The sequence below is a fragment of the Plenodomus lingam genome (assembly GCF_022343315.1).
Source record: "Plenodomus lingam strain CAN1 chromosome Unknown contig_26, whole genome shotgun sequence".
Taxonomy (NCBI): Eukaryota; Fungi; Ascomycota; class Dothideomycetes; order Pleosporales; family Leptosphaeriaceae; genus Plenodomus; species Plenodomus lingam.
Window position 1 is genome coordinate 1,610,863 of NW_027093941.1, and position 23,073 is coordinate 1,633,935.

General features: G+C 52.7%; 9 protein-coding genes across 9 annotated transcripts; 7 read left to right on the plus strand and 2 right to left on the minus strand.

Moving 5' to 3' along the window:
• Nucleotides 1-290: 290 nt before the first annotated feature.
• IAQ61_006813 (uncharacterized protein) lies at nt 291-1,373 on the plus strand (the record flags this gene model as incomplete). Its single annotated transcript, XM_003845658.1, has 2 exons — nt 291-641; nt 732-1,373. The coding sequence occupies 2 exons, from the start codon at nt 291-293 to the stop codon at nt 1,371-1,373; spliced, it is 993 nt and encodes a 330-aa protein (XP_003845706.1).
• A 407-nt stretch (nt 1,374-1,780) lies between these two features.
• IAQ61_006814 (uncharacterized protein) lies at nt 1,781-4,121 on the minus strand (the record flags this gene model as incomplete). Its single annotated transcript, XM_003845659.1, has 3 exons — nt 1,781-3,579; nt 3,633-3,993; nt 4,056-4,121. 3 exons carry the CDS (start codon nt 4,119-4,121, stop codon nt 1,781-1,783), a joined length of 2,226 nt encoding a protein of 741 aa, XP_003845707.1.
• A 1,861-nt stretch (nt 4,122-5,982) lies between these two features.
• On the plus strand, nt 5,983-6,389 carry IAQ61_006815 (uncharacterized protein; the record flags this gene model as incomplete). The annotated part of the gene is made up of 3 exons (XM_003845660.1): nt 5,983-6,109; nt 6,172-6,246; nt 6,331-6,389. The coding sequence occupies 3 exons, from the start codon at nt 5,983-5,985 to the stop codon at nt 6,387-6,389; spliced, it is 261 nt and encodes an 86-aa protein (XP_003845708.1).
• A 432-nt stretch (nt 6,390-6,821) lies between these two features.
• Nucleotides 6,822-7,190, minus strand: IAQ61_006816 (uncharacterized protein; the record flags this gene model as incomplete). The annotated part of the gene is made up of 1 exon (XM_066097318.1): nt 6,822-7,190. The coding sequence occupies one exon, from the start codon at nt 7,188-7,190 to the stop codon at nt 6,822-6,824; it is 369 nt and encodes a 122-aa protein (XP_065952795.1).
• Nucleotides 7,191-7,551: 361 nt separating this feature from the next.
• IAQ61_006817 (uncharacterized protein) lies at nt 7,552-7,902 on the plus strand (the record flags this gene model as incomplete). Its single annotated transcript, XM_066097319.1, has 1 exon — nt 7,552-7,902. One exon carries the CDS (start codon nt 7,552-7,554, stop codon nt 7,900-7,902), a length of 351 nt encoding a protein of 116 aa, XP_065952796.1.
• A 413-nt stretch (nt 7,903-8,315) lies between these two features.
• On the plus strand, nt 8,316-11,574 carry IAQ61_006818 (uncharacterized protein). The gene is made up of 5 exons (XM_003845664.2): nt 8,316-9,282; nt 9,370-9,476; nt 9,538-9,650; nt 9,720-10,144; nt 10,194-11,574. The coding sequence occupies exons 1-5, from the start codon at nt 9,056-9,058 to the stop codon at nt 11,242-11,244; spliced, it is 1,923 nt and encodes a 640-aa protein (XP_003845712.2). The 5' UTR covers nt 8,316-9,055; the 3' UTR covers nt 11,245-11,574.
• A 1,160-nt stretch (nt 11,575-12,734) lies between these two features.
• Nucleotides 12,735-15,303, plus strand: IAQ61_006819 (uncharacterized protein; the record flags this gene model as incomplete). Its single annotated transcript, XM_003845665.2, has 3 exons — nt 12,735-12,753; nt 12,839-14,424; nt 14,479-15,303. The coding sequence occupies 3 exons, from the start codon at nt 12,735-12,737 to the stop codon at nt 15,301-15,303; spliced, it is 2,430 nt and encodes an 809-aa protein (XP_003845713.2).
• Nucleotides 15,304-16,229: 926 nt separating this feature from the next.
• IAQ61_006820 (uncharacterized protein) lies at nt 16,230-18,355 on the plus strand (the record flags this gene model as incomplete). Its single annotated transcript, XM_003845666.2, has 4 exons — nt 16,230-16,259; nt 16,398-16,420; nt 16,474-17,354; nt 17,409-18,355. 4 exons carry the CDS (start codon nt 16,230-16,232, stop codon nt 18,353-18,355), a joined length of 1,881 nt encoding a protein of 626 aa, XP_003845714.2.
• Nucleotides 18,356-20,363: 2,008 nt separating this feature from the next.
• On the plus strand, nt 20,364-22,945 carry IAQ61_006821 (uncharacterized protein; the record flags this gene model as incomplete). The annotated part of the gene is made up of 3 exons (XM_066097320.1): nt 20,364-20,489; nt 20,787-21,005; nt 21,080-22,945. 3 exons carry the CDS (start codon nt 20,364-20,366, stop codon nt 22,943-22,945), a joined length of 2,211 nt encoding a protein of 736 aa, XP_065952797.1.
• Nucleotides 22,946-23,073: the final 128 nt, after the last annotated feature.

Sequence of the window (23,073 nt, forward strand, 5' to 3'; positions counted from 1 at the left end):
ATCTGTGGGAAGTACGACACTTCAAGAAATACCTTGACCTCACTTCATAATCCTGTTCAGCGGTGTAGACATGGGCTCCATCTCTATGCCAGGAATCTATGTGATGTCCCCATCCCCCCTGCACCGTTAGCGTCAATTACGCACGCTGTTCCGCGCCGACCTCCGAGCTCACTCAAGGCCACGTTCACCAAGGCTCCCTCCAGCGAGACGTCCACCACAGCTCCCCACAACCACCACCTCCTCCTCCTCCTCCTCCTCCTCCTCCACCACACGTCCCTCCAACCGACACAATGCGGTGGCTCCAGTTCCTCACAGCCTCGCTGCTGCCCTTTACCGCCCTTGCGGCCAAGAAATCCACTGGCGACCGCTTCACAGACATGCGCGCCAAATCTCTCTCCACTGGCCTGCCCATCAAGTTGGACGACTCTAGTTACAGCAAATTGACCAAGGCACCGAGAGACTACTCTGTTGCAGTGTTGCTTACAGCGCTCGAGACGAGGTTTGGATGTGTCATGTGCCGAGAGTTCGCGCCAGAGTGGGATTTGCTGGGTAAGAGCTGGATGAAAGGTGATAAGAACGGCGATACCAGGCTTTTGTTTGGGACTTTGGACTTTGGTGATGGGAAGAATACCTTCCAGTCGGTACGTGGCAAGCCCCAAAGCCCAATTGCACTGTCCAATCGCAGACAGCGATAGAATGGATCAGCAGCACAATGCTAACACAGCACACAGCTGCAACTCCAAACCGCCCCCGTCCTCCTCTTCTTCCCTCCCACCGTTGGCCCCAACGCAAAGCCAGATGGCCAACCCCTCCGCTACGACTTCAGCACCGGTCCCATACCCGCAGAGAGACTCCACGCGTGGATCTCGCGCCAGCTCCCCGCCGACGTAGCCAAACCCTCCATCTCGCGCCCAACCAACTGGGTGAAGATCATCACCCTCACCACCGCCGTACTCGGCGCCATCACCCTCATTGCCGTCGCATCGCCCTACGTCATTCCCATCCTGCAGAACCGCAACCTCTGGGCTGCGATCAGTCTGATCGCCGTCCTCCTCTTCACCACCGGCCACATGTTCAACCACATCCGCAAGACGCCCTACGTATCCGGTAATGGCAAGGGCGGCATCAGCTACTTTGCAGGCGGCTTCCAGAACCAGCTCGGTATCGAGTCGCAGATTATGGCGGCCATTTATGGCGTCCTGGCTTTTGCCACCATCTCGCTTGCCCTCAAGGTGCCTAGGATCAAGGACCCGAGGACACAGCAATTTGCCGTCTTCTTGTGGAGTGGTGTGCTACTGTGCATGTACAGTTTCTTGCTCAGTGTGTTTAGGGGCAAAAATGGTGGCTATCAGTTCTGGCTGCCTCCATTCTAGATGCCTTGCCACATCATGTGCTAGGATGTATGTGAGAGGGGAAAAACAGCGTAGCCAGTTGATTTGTGATCAAAGCTTTTGCCATTTGGGACATCATGAGCTGGAGGAACACAGCTCATCTGGTTGTAAGTAAAAACCTGGGGTTTTTGTGACATAGAAGCTGCTAGAGGAATAGTAGCGGGCGTTTATTTTCGAGGCCGTATCAGGTTGAACAGGCAGGCAAATTCTTTCCCCAACCATCAAAACATTATGTATTCCACCATGTACACAATTGAAAAACGCCAAAAGAGACTTTACCAGTTCATCCCGAGTGGCCATACCGTCGTGATAAATATGCAGAAAAAACATTACTACAAGAAACCCTCGTCAGAAAAAGGCATGACCTTACGAAACTTCCCATACCACACCTATGAAAGGGCCATGGCATGCAAGTCGAAGACATCGTTCCTCCAGCCACCCTCATCCCAATCATCGATCCTCTCCGGTGCCCTCCTGCCCTCCTCTTCCCACAGCTTGACAACGCTACCAGGCGCATATTTTCCCTTGAACACACCCTTCCCAGGTTCCGCAACGCCAACCCTCGTGTACAGATCCGGATCTTCCTCGGGCGTCAACCTCGTAAGCACTGCCTTGAAGAACGTCTTGACATCGTTTGGATCCGAGATTCTCGTCGCCCTCAACCTCTCCCTCGCGAATAGCAATTCGCGATTGGCAGCATGGATGCCATCCGCAATACCCTTTGCCATCTGCCTCTCCATGACCTTGCGGACGATGGGGCGAACCAAGGGTCGGAATAGCCAGCCGAAGATGCTGAACTTTGATTTGCGCAAAGTGTAGTTGAGCTTGTGAATGTGGACACGGACGTCGCGGAGAGTGAGAATCTGCTCCATGCGCTCCTTTGCGACTTCGACGTCGAGGTGGATGTCGATACCGCGCTCGTCGAGCTGGAAGGATGTGATACCCTCGTCGGCAAAACGTAGGAGACCTTTGTGGGCGCGCATAAGGAACCCAACTTCGTCGGCACGGAAGGAGAGACCGTCGATTTTGATGGTGAAGCGCGAGTTGACTTTTGAAGCGACGCGGAAGCGGGCTTTGCGGAGCTCGAAGTCGTTGTAGGTTTCAACCTTGAAGCGGAACGGGAGAAAGGAGGTGTGATTGACTGTCTTTCCAGGTTCGACTATCAGGTTTTCCAAGAGCAGGTCGAGTTCCGGTGTAGATACTTCCAAACGGGGAATGGGGATGTATTGGATAGCCTGGATACCAAGAGGCACGAAGACATTGATTGCATCCTGAATGAGTTCGCTGTTCGCGTATGAGTTGCGAGGAGACAAGATATCCCAGATTTTCAAAGTTGTTTTCATCAACTTGGCGATGTCTTGGTCTTGCGTGACAGTCGTCAAAGTAGTCTGAGCTTGCTCGAAGAACTGATCAATATCCGTACGGAGTGAAGACTCAGTGCCGACACCCTTGGCCTTCTCACGGAGCTCCTGGAACTTCTCGTCCACATGTTCGAAAAAGTCGGGATCGGTAAGGAGCTTCTGCAGAGAGTTGCCAACATCAATAAGAAGGTCTTCAAATTCGGGGTCCTTGCGTGAGTGCTCCAGGACGTTGTGGAACGAATCCTCGAGCTTCTTCCATTCCTCCTTCTCTCCGAAGGATGTCAAGAAAGTCCAAAAGTTCTTGACAGCCCTCTCCATTGCTGGATTGGGCTCAACGTCCTCCTGTATGGTGCCCATTGCGTCTTCCACAGTACGAGAATATGCCAGAGCATAACGCTTGAGTAACAATGCCAGCACCGATACCGATTCGTTGTAGTCCCTCTTTTGTCTCAGGTTGGTAACTGTCTTCTTCAGCCTGAAAAGGAGTGACTCGCCCTCGTCGCCCTGTAGCTTCTGTGCTAAGCTCACATCGGCTCGCTTGGCCACCTTGAGTGCACCATCACCGATGACAGAAGCGACCTCTTGGACTTCACCGTTGAGATCCTCGGCGGTTGGCGCCGGACCCTCATCCGCACCCGGTTCCTTCAGCTTCTTCTGCTCTTGCTGGGAAGGTTCAATCTTTTTGGCGGCCTTTTTTGATACATTTGATAGGGTAAAGGCCGTGTCCCTGAACACTTCGCGGCCGACTGTCTCCAAGTCTGAGAGGAAGATCCGGAAATCGGAGTTGGTGAGTAGCAAAGATCCCACTGTCTGCAGACTGTGGTAAGCTGTTCACGTATCAGCAATCTATTTTTGGATCTGGTGAAGCTAATGTGCAAACCTGCGGTAGCATCAGCTTTGGCTTTTGACCTAGTGGTCCTACGGGCCATGTCTGAAACGTCCACTGAAACCCTGGCTTTGCTGAGGTACCAAATGAAGTCTTGGATCTGATCTTCACTGTTCTTGTTGCTCAGCAACCCAATGAAATCATGAAGCCATTGTTTCGTGAACTTGACCAGTAGTCTTCCAGAGTCGGTCAGATCTGTGTTTTCAGGATTCAGAATGTCGGCGGATAACAAGCTTCGGAGGTTGATGATAACCTGCTCGTTTGATGGCATGTAACCCATTGACATGGCCCGCAGCATTTGGTATGTATGGAGCTTCTGATGAACCTCGCGTTGCAATTGCGTGTCATCGCGATACTATTTCATAAGTTAGTTATCTTTGTTAAAAAAAAACCCCCTGTGGGTGCAATCAAACGCACTTGAGGTAGCAGCGGGCGCTGGTCCTCGTCGCGTTTACGGGAGCCGAAGCAGGACGAGAGAGACATTGTGGTATAGTGAAGCAACGATTCTGTCGTGGTCGACGAGGATGCAGTTGGAGGTGGACAAGAAAATACCGAGAAGCTTTACGCGTCCAGGCCGACGTGGAAGCCTGGTGTTTACAGCACAGTAACAGGATCCCGATGGGGTTGAGTAAGGATGACGAGGGTGAAATGCTAGCGCCGACGTCATTGGCCCAGTGCGGCACTGTCCCGCGGCGCCCATCCACTGGCCAGACTCTCTGGAAAACTACGGATATAGCTAGCGCACATGGTATGAGTATTATAGGAGTTATCGCTTGTGTAACTACCTACTAGGCAATAGGGGATGTTTTGCAAGGATCGAGAGCTTGCTTGCTTGCTTGCTTGCTTGCAGTGCGCCATTGCGAGCATTCTTGTCGCAAGGCATGAGATATATATTTTGCTTTGGCTTTGAGGGCCAAGCTCAGATGAAGAAGTGGCCAGCCATTGATCGAGGCATGTCCTTCATCGAGCGGACAAACCTGGGTGTCTGCGGAAGCTGGGACTGACGACGAGCTCTTCGGAGAACGTGTGCCGGTATGAAGGTTGAAAGTTGTCAAAGTGTTTGTCTCATTTATCCGATGACACTCCCTGCCGAACTGCCATCACCACTAGCGTTTCTACTAAAATCCCCGGCTTCACTCCTCATACCTTGGAACATTGTCAGAGCGTATGGGAAAAGAACAGTTACCTATTTTGGTAGTGGCCAGGGCTCAGTTACATGAGAAGAACACCCAAACTTCAGACTTGTAGGTACACTTCCTACATACAGACAGACCTGTAAATACCCTGTCAAGACCAGCACCTCAAGAAAAGCTGCTGAGATACCACGTGATGTCAAGATTATAACATTTGAACAGAAGAACATTAGGTACCATTGTGACTAAAGTTATACCTAGAGCTCGATAAATCTTGGGCCAAAGAACTCTTGGCTTGACATTACTGTTATGACTACCAGCATATACTTCTATCTAATAATAATGCATAGTAGCCGTACAAAACGTACTCGATCCTCCTTCTCTAAGAAACTCGTCCTAGTATTGTTCGTCTTTTTCACATAACTATCGCTTTGATGGCTGGGCATGGGTAGCAGCTTGTAGGCATTTTAAAATAAGGTTCGGGCGTTGTTTCAAGATGTTTACGCATGCAAAACACTCCCGTTTAGAGTAAACCTGTGAGTTTGTACAATAAGATGCTTCCGTTTGAGTTTAATGCCTCGTTATTCTTGAAACTGGGCCTACCGACAACGGTGGAGTTGTGAGACGTAAGCCCTAGCGCGTCGTCAGAGACGTGCAGGGTGCAGATCCATGATAGGCCGGTAAGTACCCACCATATCCTGTATTCACAGCCTACAAAATATACGTACCTGGTCGGTTGCATGGCTTCTTTCGCATACAACAGACACTAAATTGATGCTTATCATTTTGGGCAAATGACTAAACTGGCCCTTGTTCGGCGGGCCACCTCGTATTTCGCAGAGATGTTTCGCCTAGAATTGTGCCTGAAATCTACCGGTAGTAGTTTGCTACATCTCATTGGCTTAAGTACTCCCAGCGTACTGTACGGTAACTCCGGGCTGGTCCTGACTGGGACTGGCCCCCGGGCAGTAGGTACGGCCCACTTACCTCACAGAACGATCTCCTGGATACCATGAATCAACCCCCTATACCTACCCTTGACGTGTGTATTTCTAGACACAGGGCCAGGGGTGAAAGGAATTGCGGTGCTACAAATTCATGTATATAGCCCTCCTGACCTACCTACCTAATGGTACATAAACCAGACTCTGGAGCACTATACAACCTAACATTTCAATAACTACCCGTCAATACATTCATACTAGCCAAATATGCGCATCTCACTTGCTGCGATTCTCTTCATTGCCGTGGGCTCTGCTTGCGCGGAGCGCCTGGGCAAATCACCTGAGTGGCATGCAATAAATTGTGGACCTGACGATAGCCTACAACGCGTTGGTGGTATGATCTCCTCCAAACCAGTTTTTTAAAATCTGAATTCGACCTGCTGAACCATCTTCTAGGAGCCTGTACCACAATGGCTGATTGCTGCACTTGTGAGAGTGAGACGAATGCAAACGGTTTCCTGAGTTGCGTGAGTAAGTACAATATTTGGCCTGTTGGTTTTCTTGTAGTTTTGTAGTACTACTACTAAACTTTTCTCTTACTAAGAAGTCTTGCAGATAATAGGTGCGCTGTTATTGAGCACCATGACATGTGCGGGCCAGTCCCACTATCATAATAGGTACCGAATAGGACGTGTAGTCATAGAATACTACGTTACATACAATGAAGAAAACCCATGCTCTAGCGCCGTCTGAAAATTGAGATGTTAGCAACTGCTCCAAGACCAAACACTGCCTTGCCCACGCCGCCTTGATGAATTCAAGGTCCTAATTTATTGTCAAGAGGCTGTCCAATATTATAGGATTGATTTTGCCAAAGAACTTTTCTAAAAGGTTAGGATATGCTCATGGTATCTTCCATCCACGCTTCTTTGATCCCAAAACCCACCTACCCAATCAAATCATACAACATACCAACCCCAAACCCCACCATCCCCCTCCCCCCCTCCCCCCCTCCTAACATACACAGGGAGTAAGGGAAGTCCCACAAATTCCAAGCCACTCGCTCCACTGACAAACAACGAACCTCATGCTCCATGCAGGGATCATCAATCTCCCCAGACTCCAGCCACCAAGCTTTCCCCGCAATCGCGGGTGATCTCCAGCTTGGCTGCGGCATTGGGGTCTCGATCTAGCCGAACGGGGCTATAGGAGGCATTCAAGGGGATGGATGCTATGGAGTCGTTTGCTAGTCGAGGGTGAGTGGGATAGCGTGTAGTGGTTGTGTGAAAAGGGATGTGGGTTGTTATGTCATCACCATGTTTATTTGTCAACGTGTTCGTTTCGTGGGTTGGTTCTTGTTTGTGTTTGCTGATATAAAAGGGGATTTGGTTTTCAAGGACAGCGAGTACAGATATGGAAATTTGCATGCTTTTGATACAAGGCAAGGATTCAATGTCTACAACTCGCCTGAACATTGTACGAGAACCAGGATATTGTCAAAAAAAAAGAGTCGATCCCAATCGTCCATCCACTAACGAGCCAGTATATAGTCCGAGACGGCCAGACAATACTCGGATATGTACGTAAACCACGGCGCACAGCCATGTGATGAGAATGGCAGGCAAAGATCGTCCGAGACAATATGGGCTGTTGCGGACCAGAGACTGACCAGTCGGTTGTCGAGGAACGAACGCGCAGACAGTCGGAAGTCCGAAAGTCATACGGGCGCAAAAAAGTCACTCGAGGATGCTTACTTGCGGACCGAGCCTTCTCGCTGTAATGAGAAGTTTGTGGCCAGAGTTTCAGGGACTTGAGGCTCCCTGCAAGAAGTCTTGGATGGGAGAGAATTTGGTGAGTTGGATTGGGGAGTTTGGGAGGAGCAGGTCGGAAGAGAAGACTGGACCCCCATTCGACGCCAAGGCAGGCTACTCCACAGAACATGGCCAACCTTGGCTAGGCTGGGCACCTCGCAACGACAACCCGATCTCTACATGCGATCTAGGCTGCATTGGGACTATAGCGCCTTGGAAACGGACATTGGGACTGGAACACAGTATCTCCCATGGAAGAATCATAAAGCCGAGTGTGTGGGGACATGCATTGATCTCTCTGAGATGTGCGATTCTGAAGACTGTCATGGGGAAGGAGAGACTTGCGCCTGAAAGGCACGGAGAGGATGGAATCTGAGGAGGTTCTCGTATGTATCCAAGTGTTCCCGAGACTTGTCTTGCCTGAGGCCTCTGCTGTGTCTTGGGTCTGTTCGCGGACTTGTCCACGGACCATGGGCAGAGCTTTGACAATTGGGAAAAAAAATGCCTCGATGCCTAACGGATGACAAGGATATTGGCCCTGCCTATTAGGAGGTACTTTTGCAAAGCAATAGGCCTCCAGTCTTTTCTTGTCTGCATGTGCTGTTTTCGGCCAAGTGATCGACAGATGGACTATGTTGAATGCCCACAATGCTCAGAGTGTGGCAGTGGATCTGCATACCTAGGAACAATAAGAGTAGATACGAATGAAAGCACCCAGCAAAAGAAGGAGAAGAAAAAAAAGTTGGAGAATTGGAGCTCGCAAGGGCAAGGGGAGAAGTGGGTCGGACAGAACGTTCTTGCACCCGGTTCCGCCCGAGCCTTGTCCTCTCCGCCCCTCCCAGACTCCACGCCCTTGGCCGTTCTCGGCTAGGGCTGGCTAGGGAAGGGCCCCCCAAGTTGCCCGATAACCCCATGTCCCCCACACCCCTGGCAAGAAAGCTTGACTACGGAATCTTTGCCGTTTTGCTGTCAACGGTGGACAGGAGGACGGTAGAGTAGAGTAGGGTATCTAGGTAGCCATGGCAGCTTCCTGCTACAGGATAGGATATACCCGTGGCTGACACAAGGGCGAGGTTGAGGGTTGAGGAAGGAGAAGGAAGAGCGAAGAAACTGAAAAGAAAAAAGAAGAAGAAGAAGAAAAAAACGCTGTATGGTCAAGTCAAGATAGGTCCAGTACCCAGGGAGGGTCCTTCCCGTCCGCGCAGCAACATCAGCAACATCAGCAACGCGTGCTTGTCAAGACTGGAGACGGATGGCATAAGCTACGGAAGCACGTTTGGATGGCGGTGACGGCTCTCCACTCTGCTCACGTCTTCAGGAATGACTTCCAAAGGCGGATCCGATTCGCGGAGGACGGCCATGAGCTACAGTATTACTAGAGGGGCGGGGGGGCCAGTCTAAACAGCTACCGGTACGAGGGTGTGCCAGCCAGCCAGCCTGCCAGCCTGCCAGGTGCCTCCTCTCGCCCTCTCGTGCGCCCCCCCCTCCGCCCCCCCTTGTAGCGCGCTCCTTCTGCAGTCCTGAAGCAAATGCCGATCGGCTTGTCTCAACCCAGGCCTCTTTTTTCCATGCAGCTCCCATTTAGTCGTCCGCTTATAAAGGCGGTCCAGCGCTCACGTCCACGTCCACGCCCACGCCGACTCCAGACCTTCTTCTCCTTCACCCCACACAGCCTCCGTTACATGGCTTCCATTGCACAAGACACCATGCCCGCAGAATCCAGACCTGGCCTGCCTTCTCGCCAATTGAGCACCACGTACGCCCTCCACGCCATCCCAACCCACACCCATGGCCACAATCCATCCATCCCAATGCCAGCCCGCAAATACTGACAACCCTGCAGGAGCGGCGACTTTTCCTCGTCACATTCGCAAGATGCCCGCAAATACCTGGGCACCTATGGCCTCACCCCGCCAGCTGTAGAGAGCTTCGAAACACAGTCGCAGCGATGTATGTCCATTTCCTCTTTGAACTGCTCTTTCTTCTCTGCCATCCGCTGACGTCGTCACAGGCCTCCGCCTCCTAGCAATGAAGCCAACGCCCATTGAGAAGTTCCAATATCTCGTCCACCTCAAGGCCACCAACGTCCACCTGTTCTACAGGCTCTTGTCAGAAAACATCAAGGTAGGTAATCAACGGTGCCTGCCATTCTCAAATAAGGAAAAAAAACGGCCTCCATCTAACCACGTGCAGGAATTGACCCCCCTCATCTACACCCCCACCGTCGGCGAGGCCTGCGTACGATGGCACGAAATCTGGACACAACCCGAGGGCATGTACCTCTCGTGGAACGACCGTGGCAACCTCCGCCAGATTCTCGATAACTGGCCTCACAACGTTGACATCACCGTCCTCACCGACGGCTCCCGTATTCTCGGTCTGGGAGATCTAGGCGTGAACGGCATGGGCATTCCTGTGGGCAAGCTGTCTCTGTACACTGCCTGCGCTGGTATCAACCCAGACGCAACACTCCCCCTCTGCTTGGATTTGGGTACCAACAACCAGGCTCTGCGTGAGGACCCTCTATACATGGGCTCTCGCATGCCAAAGGTCACCCCAGAGCAGGAGTGCGAGTTCTTGGACGAGCTCATGGAGGCTCTGACCGACAAATGGCCAAGGTACGTCTTGTGCACCCATGTCCAGACAGGGAAACTGATCGCGTGATAGCATCGTCATCCAATTCGAGGACTTCAAGAACCCCTTCCCCGCCATTGAACGCTACCAAAACAAATACACCATGTTCAACGATGATGTCCAGGGTACTGGCGCTGTCATTGTGGGTGGCTTCATCAACGCTGTCAAGGCATCTGGCGTTCCCGTCAAAGATCACAAAGCCATCTTCCTTGGTGCTGGCAGCGCTGGTACCGGTGTTGCCAGGCAGATTGTCGAGTTCTTCATCAAGGAGGGCTTGACCGAGGACGAGGCTCGCCGAAAGTTTTGGTTCGTCGACTCAAACGGTCTCGTTACCCAGGATCGTGGCGATAAGTTGGCGGATCACAAAGTCTACTTTGCCCGGGACGACAATAATGGTCGCCAATACCAGTCGCTCGCTCGCTTGATTGACTTTGTGCAACCCACCATCCTCATGGGTCTTTCCACGATTGGTGGTGCCTTCACAACGGAGATTCTGCAGAAGATGGCCAAGCTGAACGACCGGCCTATCATCTTCCCTCTCTCCAACCCCTCTAGCAAGTCTGAGTGCACTTTCGAGGAGGCTGTTGTCAACACAGAAGGCCGCTGTCTCTTCGCTTCCGGCTCTCCATTTCCATCCATGGAGTGGGATGGCAAGCTTCTCACGCCTGGCCAGGGAAACAACATGTACGTGTTTCCCGGTATCGGTCTTGGTGCCATCATCTCCAAGGCCGTTTCGGTGACTCAGGACATGATTTACGCTTCTGCGGAATCGCTGTCAACCTCCCTTAACGAGCAGGAAATTGCAGATGGCTGGCTATATCCCGACATCCGTCGCATTCGTGAAGTGTCCGTTGTCGTGACACGGGGCGTCATCCGCGCAGCCCAAAGGAACGGCGTCGACCGTGCTACCGAGTTGCGAAATCTGTCTGATGAGCAGCTTGACGTGCACATCAAGAAGAACATGTACAACCCATACGCTGAGCGCGAGTACTTTGGCAACAAGGTCTCCAACCTTGTCGCCGACCACAGCAGCACCCAGACCAACGGCATCAGCGAGATTTCAACTGGTGTCGCACACTTGTAGAGAGCATTGCTTCTTTGCTTCAATCATAGCGCTTTCTGGTTCATCGATTTCCTACTAACGGTCTTCTCTACGGTCATGAAAAATGTTTAGAATGGGCATTCGCATTCGGAAAATGGCTTTTGTTTCCATGGAGGAATAGACACGATACCCGACTACTCTAACTAGCTCCACACGAGACCGTAGTTGTACGTGTAATGCGCGGCACGAACCGCTCTGAGCAAAACAGCTCAACATGGGGATGTAATGTGGAAAATAAGGACATATTTTGACCAATCTTTGCATACCACTATTGCCCATACACTTGCCTTGATACTACCATGACCATTCTCCATGCACCCAAACAGACTCGTCCCAGTAATCGACACGGAAACCGTTGATTCCCGGTCAACACCAAATACGCACATCACCATCTCGTCCCCTCTCCCTCCATCTCCCCGATTTCGCATCCCACATCTCCCCTGTCATCCCATGGACTCACACGCACGCACGCACGCACGCACGTACGCGCGCATACCACACGCCCTTATCTCGCATCCGCATCGGACCAAACCATTCCCCCCAACAAGCTTCCCAACTACACTCTCCCCCTCCCAACCCAAACCCAACCCATACTAGCAACGTGTACGTGTACCAGGGCCCTGGGAAATGCACTGTCCCGCCCCTCCCCTGCGCTATGGGATTGGTATGGTCTCGGTGTGTGGAATATCTGGGCTTGGTCTGGGCTATACAGGGGACTGGGTAATCTGCAGGAGACTAGGGGTGCGCTACTGTACCCCGGATCCACATGCGTTGGGTTGGGTGGGGGCGTTTGGAGGGGTGGGGGAGGGGGAGGTTTGTGTTGGGTGAGGAGCGAATTGGTGGGATGATGGTATGGGGAGGGTGGGTCAGAGGCTATGGTATGCTATGGTATGCTATGGTATGCTATGGTATGGAGGAAGGTGGGTGATGTTTGTGCTGGTGCCGAGGTTGAGAGGATGTGGCTGACTGGTTAGTGGGAGGAAATGTTTTGCACAAACAAACTGGGGATCAATAGACGCCTAGTGATTACAGTCATGTAGTGAACATGTTAGTCTCTGGGTTTTTTTTACCAAAAGTAAAAATCAGATTGATGTGGATGTATAGACTAGTGCTTGCTTTATAACTTGTGAGATAGTAGAGAACGAGGGGCTTAGTTGTCTTGGGCATCGTTCAAGCTTGATGGGGTGTTCGTTGTGAGGGGAAATGATGGAGGATGGTGGACTTGGATCTGGGATGGGGTGGATGAGGTGTGTTTTACAATACATGCTTGCCATCACCTAAAAGATGACGCCTGATCACGTGACCACGTCAGGCGCCTAAGCGAGGGCTTGATCGCTGGACCCTGGCCAAGATAGCAACACAACTTGTCGCCTTCCGCCTTCAAGTTTGATGGGTATGCGCGCGAGGCTCTTCCGAGTTTAAAGAGAAGGCTTAGCTCCTAACCTGACCCGCCACTCAATTATTCCCTCGTCATGTTTATGCTGAGAAACTGTAAGTATGCTTACAAAGAGGCCTGCTTTGCCCCTCCCCCGCTATCAGCTTCTTTGTAACACCAAACACTGACGCGGATGCACAGTAAGCAAATTCGTCTTTGGTGACAGTTCCAAGGAAACCATCGTAGAGATCCCACAGGGCCAGCTCTATCTTGTTCGCCCGCGTTCCGTCAAGGGCTACTCTGAGCTCATCTTCAAGGACGCCGCCGCCTCTATCCGTCGCACGGGGCAGGAGTTCCAGTACCAGCTTGTCGTTCAGCGCGCCTACGAAGAGGGCGAGGAGGATCTGCTCGCAGAGGAGGGAGGTGAAGACGGCGGCATCGACGCATTAGTCAGCGACAAGGACGAAAAGACATTTCTCTTGGACGAGGACCTCCAGTTTCGCGACGACGTCCGTTCAACTGGCGAGAAGATCTTTGCCTGGCGCGACCTCAGCGGTGACGTTAACGACCTTTGGGAGTTTGTGTGCGACGCCTCGGTCAAGCCCGAGACCGCTTCTCTCTTTGAACGCGTGGCCCTGCAGTGCCAGTACGAGCGCAAGTTTAGACGTAGCCACGAACACGCCACCGAAGACGACCTTGCAGCTCTCGCGTACTACGAAGAGCCTATTCCTGACGCGAGTCCCATAGCTAGCCCGATTAGCAAGCCCCAAGCATCACACGTCGCACCGCCGACAACAGAGGAGCTGTTCCCGAGCACAACCAAGGAAAAGATGGCCAAGAAGGTGGCAGGCAAGGGTAGTGCTCCAGCCGGGATAGAGGATTCTACGGCAGCTCCACCGTCCGCGGCGCAACCGGATGCCGTGGAGGTGCTGGCTGAAGTCACTGCTGAACTCCATCTGTTCGACTTTCCCTCCGGCACGTTTATGAAGCAAGATCCGAAAGTACACGTCACTGTCACGGAAATTGGCGACTGGAACTACTGGCTACATATTGTTGGTGACGAGCGTGAATGGCTCGGCCAGCCTGTCGTCGAAGACATTAACCCAGTATTCAACTACGAATACAAGTCGTTCATCTTCAATCATTACCTGGAGGATGGCTCTGCGTACTCGTGGCTTTTACGTTTCAAGGACCAAGAAGAGCTGGAGACTGTGCAGCAGGGTGTGATGCAAGCCCTTTGGGAGCACCTTAACAAGGTCAAATGGGGCAAGGCCAAGGACACAGACCGTGAGTATGTTTTGGAGGCTTTCCAAGACATGACCATGGATGATGCACCAGATGAGCAGGAGGAGGAAGAAGAAGAAGAGGAGGAGGAGGAAGAGGAAGAGTACGAGAGCACCAACGATCAACGTAGCGAACACTACGATTCGGATGAGTCCGAGGATGACGTCGATAACGGTCCCAAGGACGGTGCTGAGAACTCGCAACTGGCAGTTGGATACAAGCATGATCGATCATTTGTCGTACGTGGGGACAAGATTGGTGTGTTCAAACACACCAACGACAACCAGCTACAGTTTTCGACGACAATCTCCAACATCAAAACTCCAAAGGGCAGGGCCTTCAACCCCAACAAGGTCATGCTTCATCAGCAAGATCGCGACCTGGTTCTGCAAAATTCGGACAACCCGCATGCGCTGTACCGCATGGATCTGGAAACCGGAACTGTTGTAGACGAGTGGAAAGTCCACGATGACATTCCTGTCAAGGTCTTTGCGCCAGAAAGTGTGAGTCGAATCTTAGATGTCGTGCTGAATAGCAGACTACTAACTACCGCTTAGAAATTCGCCCAAATGAGTGGCGAGCAGACCTTCCTTGGTCTCTCTGGCAATGCACTTTACCGTGTTGATCCCCGCTTGAATGGTAACAAACTTGTCGATGATCAGCTGAAGCAGTACGTGACGAAGAATGAGTTCTCGGCTGCGGCTACCACAGAAAAGGGACACATTGCTGTTGCTTCTGAAAAGGGCGACATTCGTCTCTTTGACCGACTGGGTATCAACGCCAAGACCCTCATCCCAGCTCTCGGTGACCCAATCATTGGCATGGACGTATCAGCAGATGGTCGATGGGTCCTTGCCACAACCCGGACCTATCTCCTGCTTATCGACGCACTCCAGAAGGGTGGAAAGAATGATGGCAAACTTGGCTTCGAGAAGGCTTTCGCAAAGGATGACAAGCCCCAGCCCCGTCGTCTAGCACTTACACCAGCCCACGTCGCCCAGTTCCAGCATGAAACGAAAGCGCCCATTTCATTCACCACCGCACGCTTCAACACGGGTCTTGAAGACAAGGAAACCACCATCATCACCGCCACGGGCCCCTTCATCGTTACCTGGAGCATGAAGAAGGTCCTGGCCAACCGCAAGGATCCATACAGCATCAAGCGTTACTCGGAGCAAGTCAAGGCAGACAATTTCAAATTCGGCTCAGACAAGAATCTTATCGTCGCCCTGCCCAACGAAGTCGACATGGTGGCCAAGAGAGCGCTCCAGCGGCCGACGCGCGAGAGTATTGCGACTCCGTCGCGAGTCGGTGCGAATCGACGGAGTGGTGTGCGCGGAAGTTATCTGGGTCGCAATGACATTGTTAACAGCCCATACTAGGCTTGCTTTAGGAGGACCCACGATGTGCCCCTAGTTCTGGATGGGGGTCTCGCTAGTCCATGCTTACAAGGTATCTTGGCCTTTTTTGGAGTGGATCTTTCCTTCCATGACGGGCTTCGTGCTTGCCGGAAAATCTGGAGATGGTGTTGATAGCGACAACCTTTTTTGGTTGTCTTTGATTCCCCTTTTACGATTCATGAGCCACGATCACTGATCCCCCCGCCCTCAAAGCTTGACAACAGCAGACAAGTATTTTTTTTGGGCAAAGACTACCAGTGCTCTGGGGAGAAATGGAGCGGTGGCTTGGAATTGCTAGAGGTAGAATGGCTTTCTTCTTCGCTTGAATTCTTCTGTCGAATGTATGCCTGCTTCCACGCCGTTTGTTGCACCGTTCTTTCGCACCTCCTTCTCCCCTGCCCCCTGCCTTGTCCCTTCTTATCAACTTTTTACTCTTTGTAATGCTATTTGTTTCCGAGATACTGGTAATCTCAGCACTAAGCAGATTCGTACGAGACACTTGCTCCTCCCAGTCATCACAATCCTCGAATGACGTCAATTACCACCATCGACCGGGTCAGCACAGTGCCTTTTGCGCGCACACCGTCACAGCAGCTATATCACACAAAAAAAAAACCTCGTAATTCACAACCTCGTACGAAGGAAAAAAACAGAAAAAGAAAACAGCGGGGCGATTTTCTTCAAGATATCAGCTGCCACTGGTTTTCTCAATCGCGTACAGAGGACTGCTCGGTGAACTATCGGATTAACCAAACGCTAGTCTCTTTCCGGTTTAGTTGCTTTGCCCTCCTCGAATGGGTGTGGGTCCCTTTGTCGTCAGAACGTCTTTTGAACTAGTGATCAGGAGTGAGTGTTTGAGGTGTGTTCCGAGGGATCTCCGTTGAAAGAGGGTATTTGGGTTTTCTTCCATGGCGTGGTGGGCAGATGAGGGTTTAGTGGTGGGTGCGGGTTCGGGTATATAAGGGTGAGGGGGATGTGCATGTTGCGAGGTTGACGATTGTCGACCATCAATATTGCATCACGAATTACAGCTCGAGAGTTCTGGGTGCTCGTTTCCGTGTTTGGATGGATATTAGGGGGTTTTCCTTGTTGGACTGAGGTAGAGTCAGTGTTACGTATTTGGTGGGTAGTGTTCTGACATCAGAATTATAGTTTGCTTGGAGTTGTACTTGTTATTGAAAGGCATCCGGGACGCATCGACGAGACTTTAATTTGGATTCCTGTCCTAAACGTTCCTCGCCACCTACATTCTAGAAACACAGAGTCCGAAGACACAGTAAACATGGCAGAAGAAGCCATTCGAATCCCTTCCAAAGACCTCACACAGCATCCCACAGCCCACGATGCATCCTCCTCGAACCATTCCTACACAACCGCCATCAACCACCCCTCCCCTGTACAAGACCCCCTCCACCGCACAACCACCTACGAAGACCTCATCAACCTCCCCATCCGCACCCTCAGCAACACCGCCAACCTCGCCGAATACACCCAAGAAACCGCAACCGGCCACCTACCCCACCACGTCCGCTCCCCAGCCGGCAACACCCAACGCTACGAGCTCGTCACATTTACCCTGAACGACGCGCAGAACCCGCGCAACTGGAGCCGGACCAAGAAGTGGTGGTGCACAACATGTGTAGCGCTGACGTGCTTTGTCGTCGCCTTCAATTCTGCCGTCATCAGTGCGGACATGGAGGGTGTGAGCGCCGAGTTTGGCGTCAGTGAGGAAGTGTCGCTGTTGACGATTACGCTGTTTGTGGTGGGGTTTGGGATTGGGCCCATGGCGTTTGCGCCGTTGAGTGAGGTTCTTGGTCGTAAGCCTGTTTATGTGGTTACTTTGGCTTTGGCCGTTGTCTTTACGATCCCGGGCGCGGTGGCCGGTAGTATCGCGACTTTGCTGGTGACGCGGTTTCTGGCTGGAGTGGCGTTTTCGGCGCCCATGTCGTTGGTCGGCGGGACGTTGGTGGATATGTGGAGTAATGAGGAGAGAGGTGTAGCCATGGCTTTTTTCTCGGGGGCTCCATTTGCAGGTGGCGTACTTCACTGTCTCGATAGTGGTTGAATGGTGTGCTAACTCATAATAGGGCCGGGGGTAGGACCTTTGGTTGGTGGCTATCTCAGCGATGCTGCTGGTTGGCGTTGGCTCTACTGGATCCAGCTTATTCTCAGTGGCATAGTGTGGTGCCTGATTACCTTTACAGTTCCCGAGACCTATACCCCTCGCCTACTCGCCGACCGGGCCAAGAAATTACGCAGAGAAACGGGTGACGACAAGTATGTTACCGAGCAAGAGCTGGATCTACGACCCTTTAGCCAACGCATGTCGTTGTTCCTCCTCCGACCCTTCCAGCTTCTCTTCCAGGAACTCATCGTCTTTCTCATCTCACTGTACATGTCGGTTCTCTATGGCTTGCTCTACATGTTTTTCGTCGCCTACCCGATTGTCTATCAAAAGGGTAAAGGCTGGTCCGCCAGTTCCACCGGCCTCATGTTCATTCCTTTGATTTGCGGCGTTCTCGCATCCGCGGCCTGCGCCCCCTTTGTGAATACACACTACCTTGAACTTTCCGCTAAACACAACGGCCACCCGCCAGCAGAAGTCCGCCTTATTCCCATGATGCTATCCTGTTGGTTCATCCCCATTGGCGTCTTCATCTTCGCGTGGACCTCATATCCCAATCTTCACTGGGCGGGACCCGCATTTGGTGGATTCGCCGTCGGATTCGGATTCATCTTCCTGTACAACGCGGCCAACAACTACCTGGTGGACTCGTACCAGCATCAGGCTGCTTCCGCGTTAGCTGCCAAGACCTTCCTGCGCAGCTTCTGGGGTGCCGGCGTGGTGCTGTTTACCAACCAGATGTATGATCGACTGGGAGATCAATGGGCGAGTAGTCTGCTGGCTTTCATCGGATTGGCGTGCTGCGCAATCCCATTTGTGTTTTACTTCTATGGCGCCAGGATTCGTGCAAGGAGTCATTACGCGTTCAGCGAGGACGAGGAAAGCTTCGGGGAGAAGGATGCTGCTTAGACGTGTAGACGGACGAGACGGATGATAGATCTCTCCGTTTGGGTAGAGTTCTTGGCAGTTTTCCAGGACTACTTTCCCTTCAGGGCGTTTGTATGGCGTGAGGCTGGGGGACCATCGGGCAATCGACCTGGTCGAAACATGGACCATTCCGCCTGGAACTGTGGAGTAGCCGAAACGCGTCGCCAGGCTCTTGCAACGACGATTGAACGATATCACCTCATGCCTTCGGCAAGCGTGTTCTGCGGAGCAAGGCACTTTACCGGGATTGCCGTTTCCAATCTTGGAAAGTTAGTACGAGTCAGCGTTTAGAAGTGAGCAGTCGGCCTCCTAGGAATAACGGAAGATATCCCATAGCGGCTGTATCCATGACGGAGAAGAAAGTATCTACACAAGATCAGGGACATTCCGCATACATCCGCGCATCGCGAATACGGTAGAGTAGCGGGTGCTTAGCATTGATTGATGGATAAGATTTCGTCTATCCAGCAACCCAAAAGAAGATGACTGTTTCACTGTTGTGGGTGCATGCAGGTGCTCGAAGATGAAGCAACAGAAGTGACAAAGGGAATACAGGATATGTTCCCAAGGTGGCGGGAGTGAAGAAGGCATTGCCTATCTACGAGGCTGCGGGAGTGAGTGAAGAGGCAGATCACTGCCTCGAGGCCGATCTTTGGATAAGCCTTCTGCAGTAATACGGGAGACGACACGGTTACGCATGCTAGTCAGAACCCAAAGGGGAAAGCTGACTTGGGGTGGGGGGAGGAACCCAGAAAAGGCCGCGATGATGAGAAGAAGGCAGAATTCGGTGTTTGATGGATGTTTGAGGGATATGCACGGAGAATAAGTGAGCTGGCTTGGTGGCTAAGCTTCGGTCGGAGAGTCCAGACTACTTACGCGGCTTGGTGAAAGGAGGGAGCGAGAGAAGGGAACAGCTGTCTACTTTGTGAGGAAGGTTTGCCAAGGCTGTCGGAGCCTCTCACTTGAACATGGCAATGCATGTTTGAGAGGCTTGGTATTCACATATGCGGGCAGATTTGCTCCCCCTCCCACTGCTGCCACGGCCTAACTTACCGGGTACCGTGAATCTTTCGAGTAGGGCATCAACCCACCCCCCGCTTATTTTGAGTTTTTAAATGATGGCAAGAGTCTATTCCTTACCTGCAGTAGCATTCCTAATTGCGGCACGGGGCTGATTATGGGCTGTTTGTCAGTTATCAACAGGAGTCTTCTAGCTGGCCGTGGTAGGGTAGGGTAGGGTAGGGTAGGGTACCGGTACTAGGCTGCGCGGACGAGGCTGCGGTCGAGGTACTGTAGTTGCGGTTCCTAGTCTGGTACATGGGTACCGGTACATGCTGTACTGTGGTATTATGCTACAATCGAGGATCTGACGTCTGACAGTCAGCCAGTCAATCAATCAACCAACCGGTACAGTCAGTCAGCCAGTCCAAGTGCTCGCTCCGCCACCAGTGAAGGGCGAGTCGGACCCAGAGCCGAGTGAAGTTTGGCCCGACAACACGTGACCTTGCACACGCGGGGACCTGGATTCCCGTTGCACCGGTGATGGAAGGAGGAGCTCTTCCGTGATTGGCCAAGGGTTCCCAGCGCCAGAGAGAGAGAGAGAGAGCGCGGGGTCCAAGCGCCCGTCGGTTAAACATGGACCCCTTGTCGGGGGGGTGGGGCTTTCCAGGAAGGCACGAGCCACCCCCCAAAAGGACGTACGCACTTGCCTTTGCCTTGTAAGCCCCATGCCCTTAGAGTACTCGACGCTACGCTAGATGCTAAAGTATGTAATCCCAACGGCTACTCTTACCACTATTCCCACTACTATTCCCACTACTACACAACTACCACCCCGACTCTACCACACAGCAAGCGCCTCTATCCGGCCCATCTTCCAACCTTGTAACCTCCTGCCCTACCTGCGGACTCCCGGCTGGATTGAATTGAATTGACTTGAATCGAATCGAATCGAATTGCGTGCTCCTCCTCCTCCCCCCCTCCGCGACCTATGGAGGACCTCAAGGACCACGACGGATTGCACACGCCCAGGAATGGCCACGTGATGCAGGTTACGCCGCCGAGGGCTGACGTGGATGAGATATTGCGACGCAAGCGAAAGGCGCGGGAATACAAGGTACGCACCAGCCTGAAGCGATGTGGTTTGGTCAGAGGACATGGCATGCGAGTAGGGCAGAAGTCGCAGGAGGCGAGACAGAGGGCAAACGGGGTCGAGGCAGAAGGAACAGAAAACAAGGCGACCTCCATGATGGCCAATACCATGTCATACGCAATGTGTGGGGGGAGCAACGGGGAGCCACTTGACACAAATCAGAGCTGGCGCATCGTGCCCTACCGCCTCACACATACACACATACAGATCCCCACCGCACCCACAAACTGTGCTGACTGTTTTTTCTTTGCTGCCATGTAGGCCTGCTACCCATGCCGACAGCGCAAAGTAAAGTGCGACCAGAACGTGCCGTGCCGCACCTGCGTTGTCCGCGAACACCCCGAACTATGTACCTACCACCCGCCCAGCGAGGCGCATCCGCCGGCGAAGCGCATAGCCATGGGCCTGGGGCAGAATGGCCAGGACTTCAACAACGGCATGGTGCACATACACGGCGGGACCGTCACCTTACCAAGAGAGGTTCGCTTACGACTTCTTCCGACCCTTGCATTTTCAAGGCACATGGGGGAGGGGGATGACGCTGACTCTGGCAGGACTGGGAGCGCATTTGTGCCAAACTCCAGCAGGCCGAAAAGTCGCTCGGCGAGCTGAAAAACTCCATCACCAGTGTGGCAGAGGTGCCACCGCCTGGCAATGGCTTCTCGCCTCCAGGGACCGGATCCGGATCCGGCAACAACACTTCGTTGGCCGCTGTGGCGCCCATGGATGGCGAGCAGAGCCATGTGAGGACACAAGGAATTCACACGCGCAACGACATCACCGGCCAAACGATACACATTGGGCCCAGCTCGGTGCCTGCGCTGGTCATGGCCTTGGGCCGTGGCGATACACAGTGGGCGCCTGGTGTACAAGACCTCTTGGGCAAGAAGAGCATGCTGCCCATCTTCGGCCTGGACAACGAGAGTGCCACATATCCTTTTGTCGACCTCTGGGGCCTGCCGCACGGCTCGATACTACGCGCGCAGGAACTTGCAAATGCGATACCAAGCGATTCCGAGTGCCTCAGTTTCTTCCGCAGTTATCGGGAAACGGCCCATGTCGTCTATCCTGCCGTTGCGGATATCGAGGGGATCGAGTCGGATCTGCTGCTTTTCCTCATCAACCGTGCCAGTGCTCAGGGTGGAAATGGCATCACGGATCAGCTGATATATGGCAAGGACTTCCACTGGATAGGCCTGGTCTTCGCCATTCTCGCATCTGGATGTCAATGCTCGAGTCTATCGAGACGGGAGAGGGAGCTCACATCACAGGTTTATGTCTGCTGCAGCTTCGAATGCTTGCGGTTCACAAACTTTCTCTCCCATGCGAACATTGAAAACATACAAACACTTCTCATTCTCGGAAATGTCATCTCCAATAACATGAACGCCGGCGTGGCATGGAGTTTGATGGGTCTGACGGTACGCCTATCACAAACTCTTGGCTTGCATCGCGTGTGCCCCGCGTCCACGCCAGTTCAACAAAGAATTATACGAAGCAAAGTATGGTGGGCACTGCTTTGGCAAGACTCCCTCCTTTCCGTATCCTACGACCGCGCCTCTTCCACCACCACAATCGACCACACCGTTCCCCTAAGCCAATATACCGCTCCTGGCACACGAACCTATGTTGAAAGCATGTACCGCCTATGCAAAGTTGGTCTCGACATTGTCCGCGAACGCCAACGCCAACAAAGCTCCCACGACGCCCTCCTCCGCATCACCGAACACCGCAACGAACTCCAAGAGATTATGATTGACGCCGCAGACTACCTCAAAGATTCTCGCCGCTGCCGTTCTATGCGCGACCAACTCGAGCACTGGGCACTCTATCTCCACATATCCTACATCACCTCTGAGCTCTGCCGGCCCGCCATTAGCCCCACAACCGCTGGCCTCGACCTCTCCAAAACACTGCGCAAGACGTGTATTGACAGTCTGACAAACACGGTCGAAGCCTTCCTCGGCCTACAGAACATGACACCCTTTGCCACGCGTTCATGGGCCGCCGTCCACCGCTCCCTCTCATCCGCCCTCCTCCTTGGCATTCTTGGCGAACACAATCGCAACGAGCGTGCGCGCGGGCTCCTGCAAAATGTCATCCAAGTCCTAACCGACGTCACAAAGGACGTTGACCCCGCCGAGCTCGCAACGCCCATCACACGCTCCGTCTCGGCGCTCGAGCGTCTCCTCAAAATCACCAACACAGCGAGACATGCACGACGCCCGAGTGAGAGTGGAAGCCAAGCGAGCCCCATAATGCATGTCTTCACAGCAGACGACATCAACAGTGCGTCGATTAGTGGTGAGGGAAATCCTCTGTTCAGTACGAGTCCATTACAAGGCCTGGATTTGGACAGTAGTCCGTATGCTCTCATGGAGAGCATCGTTTGGGGAGCCACAACGAACAAGGACAGTTGAATTAGGGAGGATGTACGGAATGTTTGATGCCTATTCCAAGCAGCTACGGTACTCTGTATCGCAGGTGTTTAGCAACTGGGTCCTGTGATCCACAAGGGATACATACAGTAGACCTTTAGGGCAGTTCG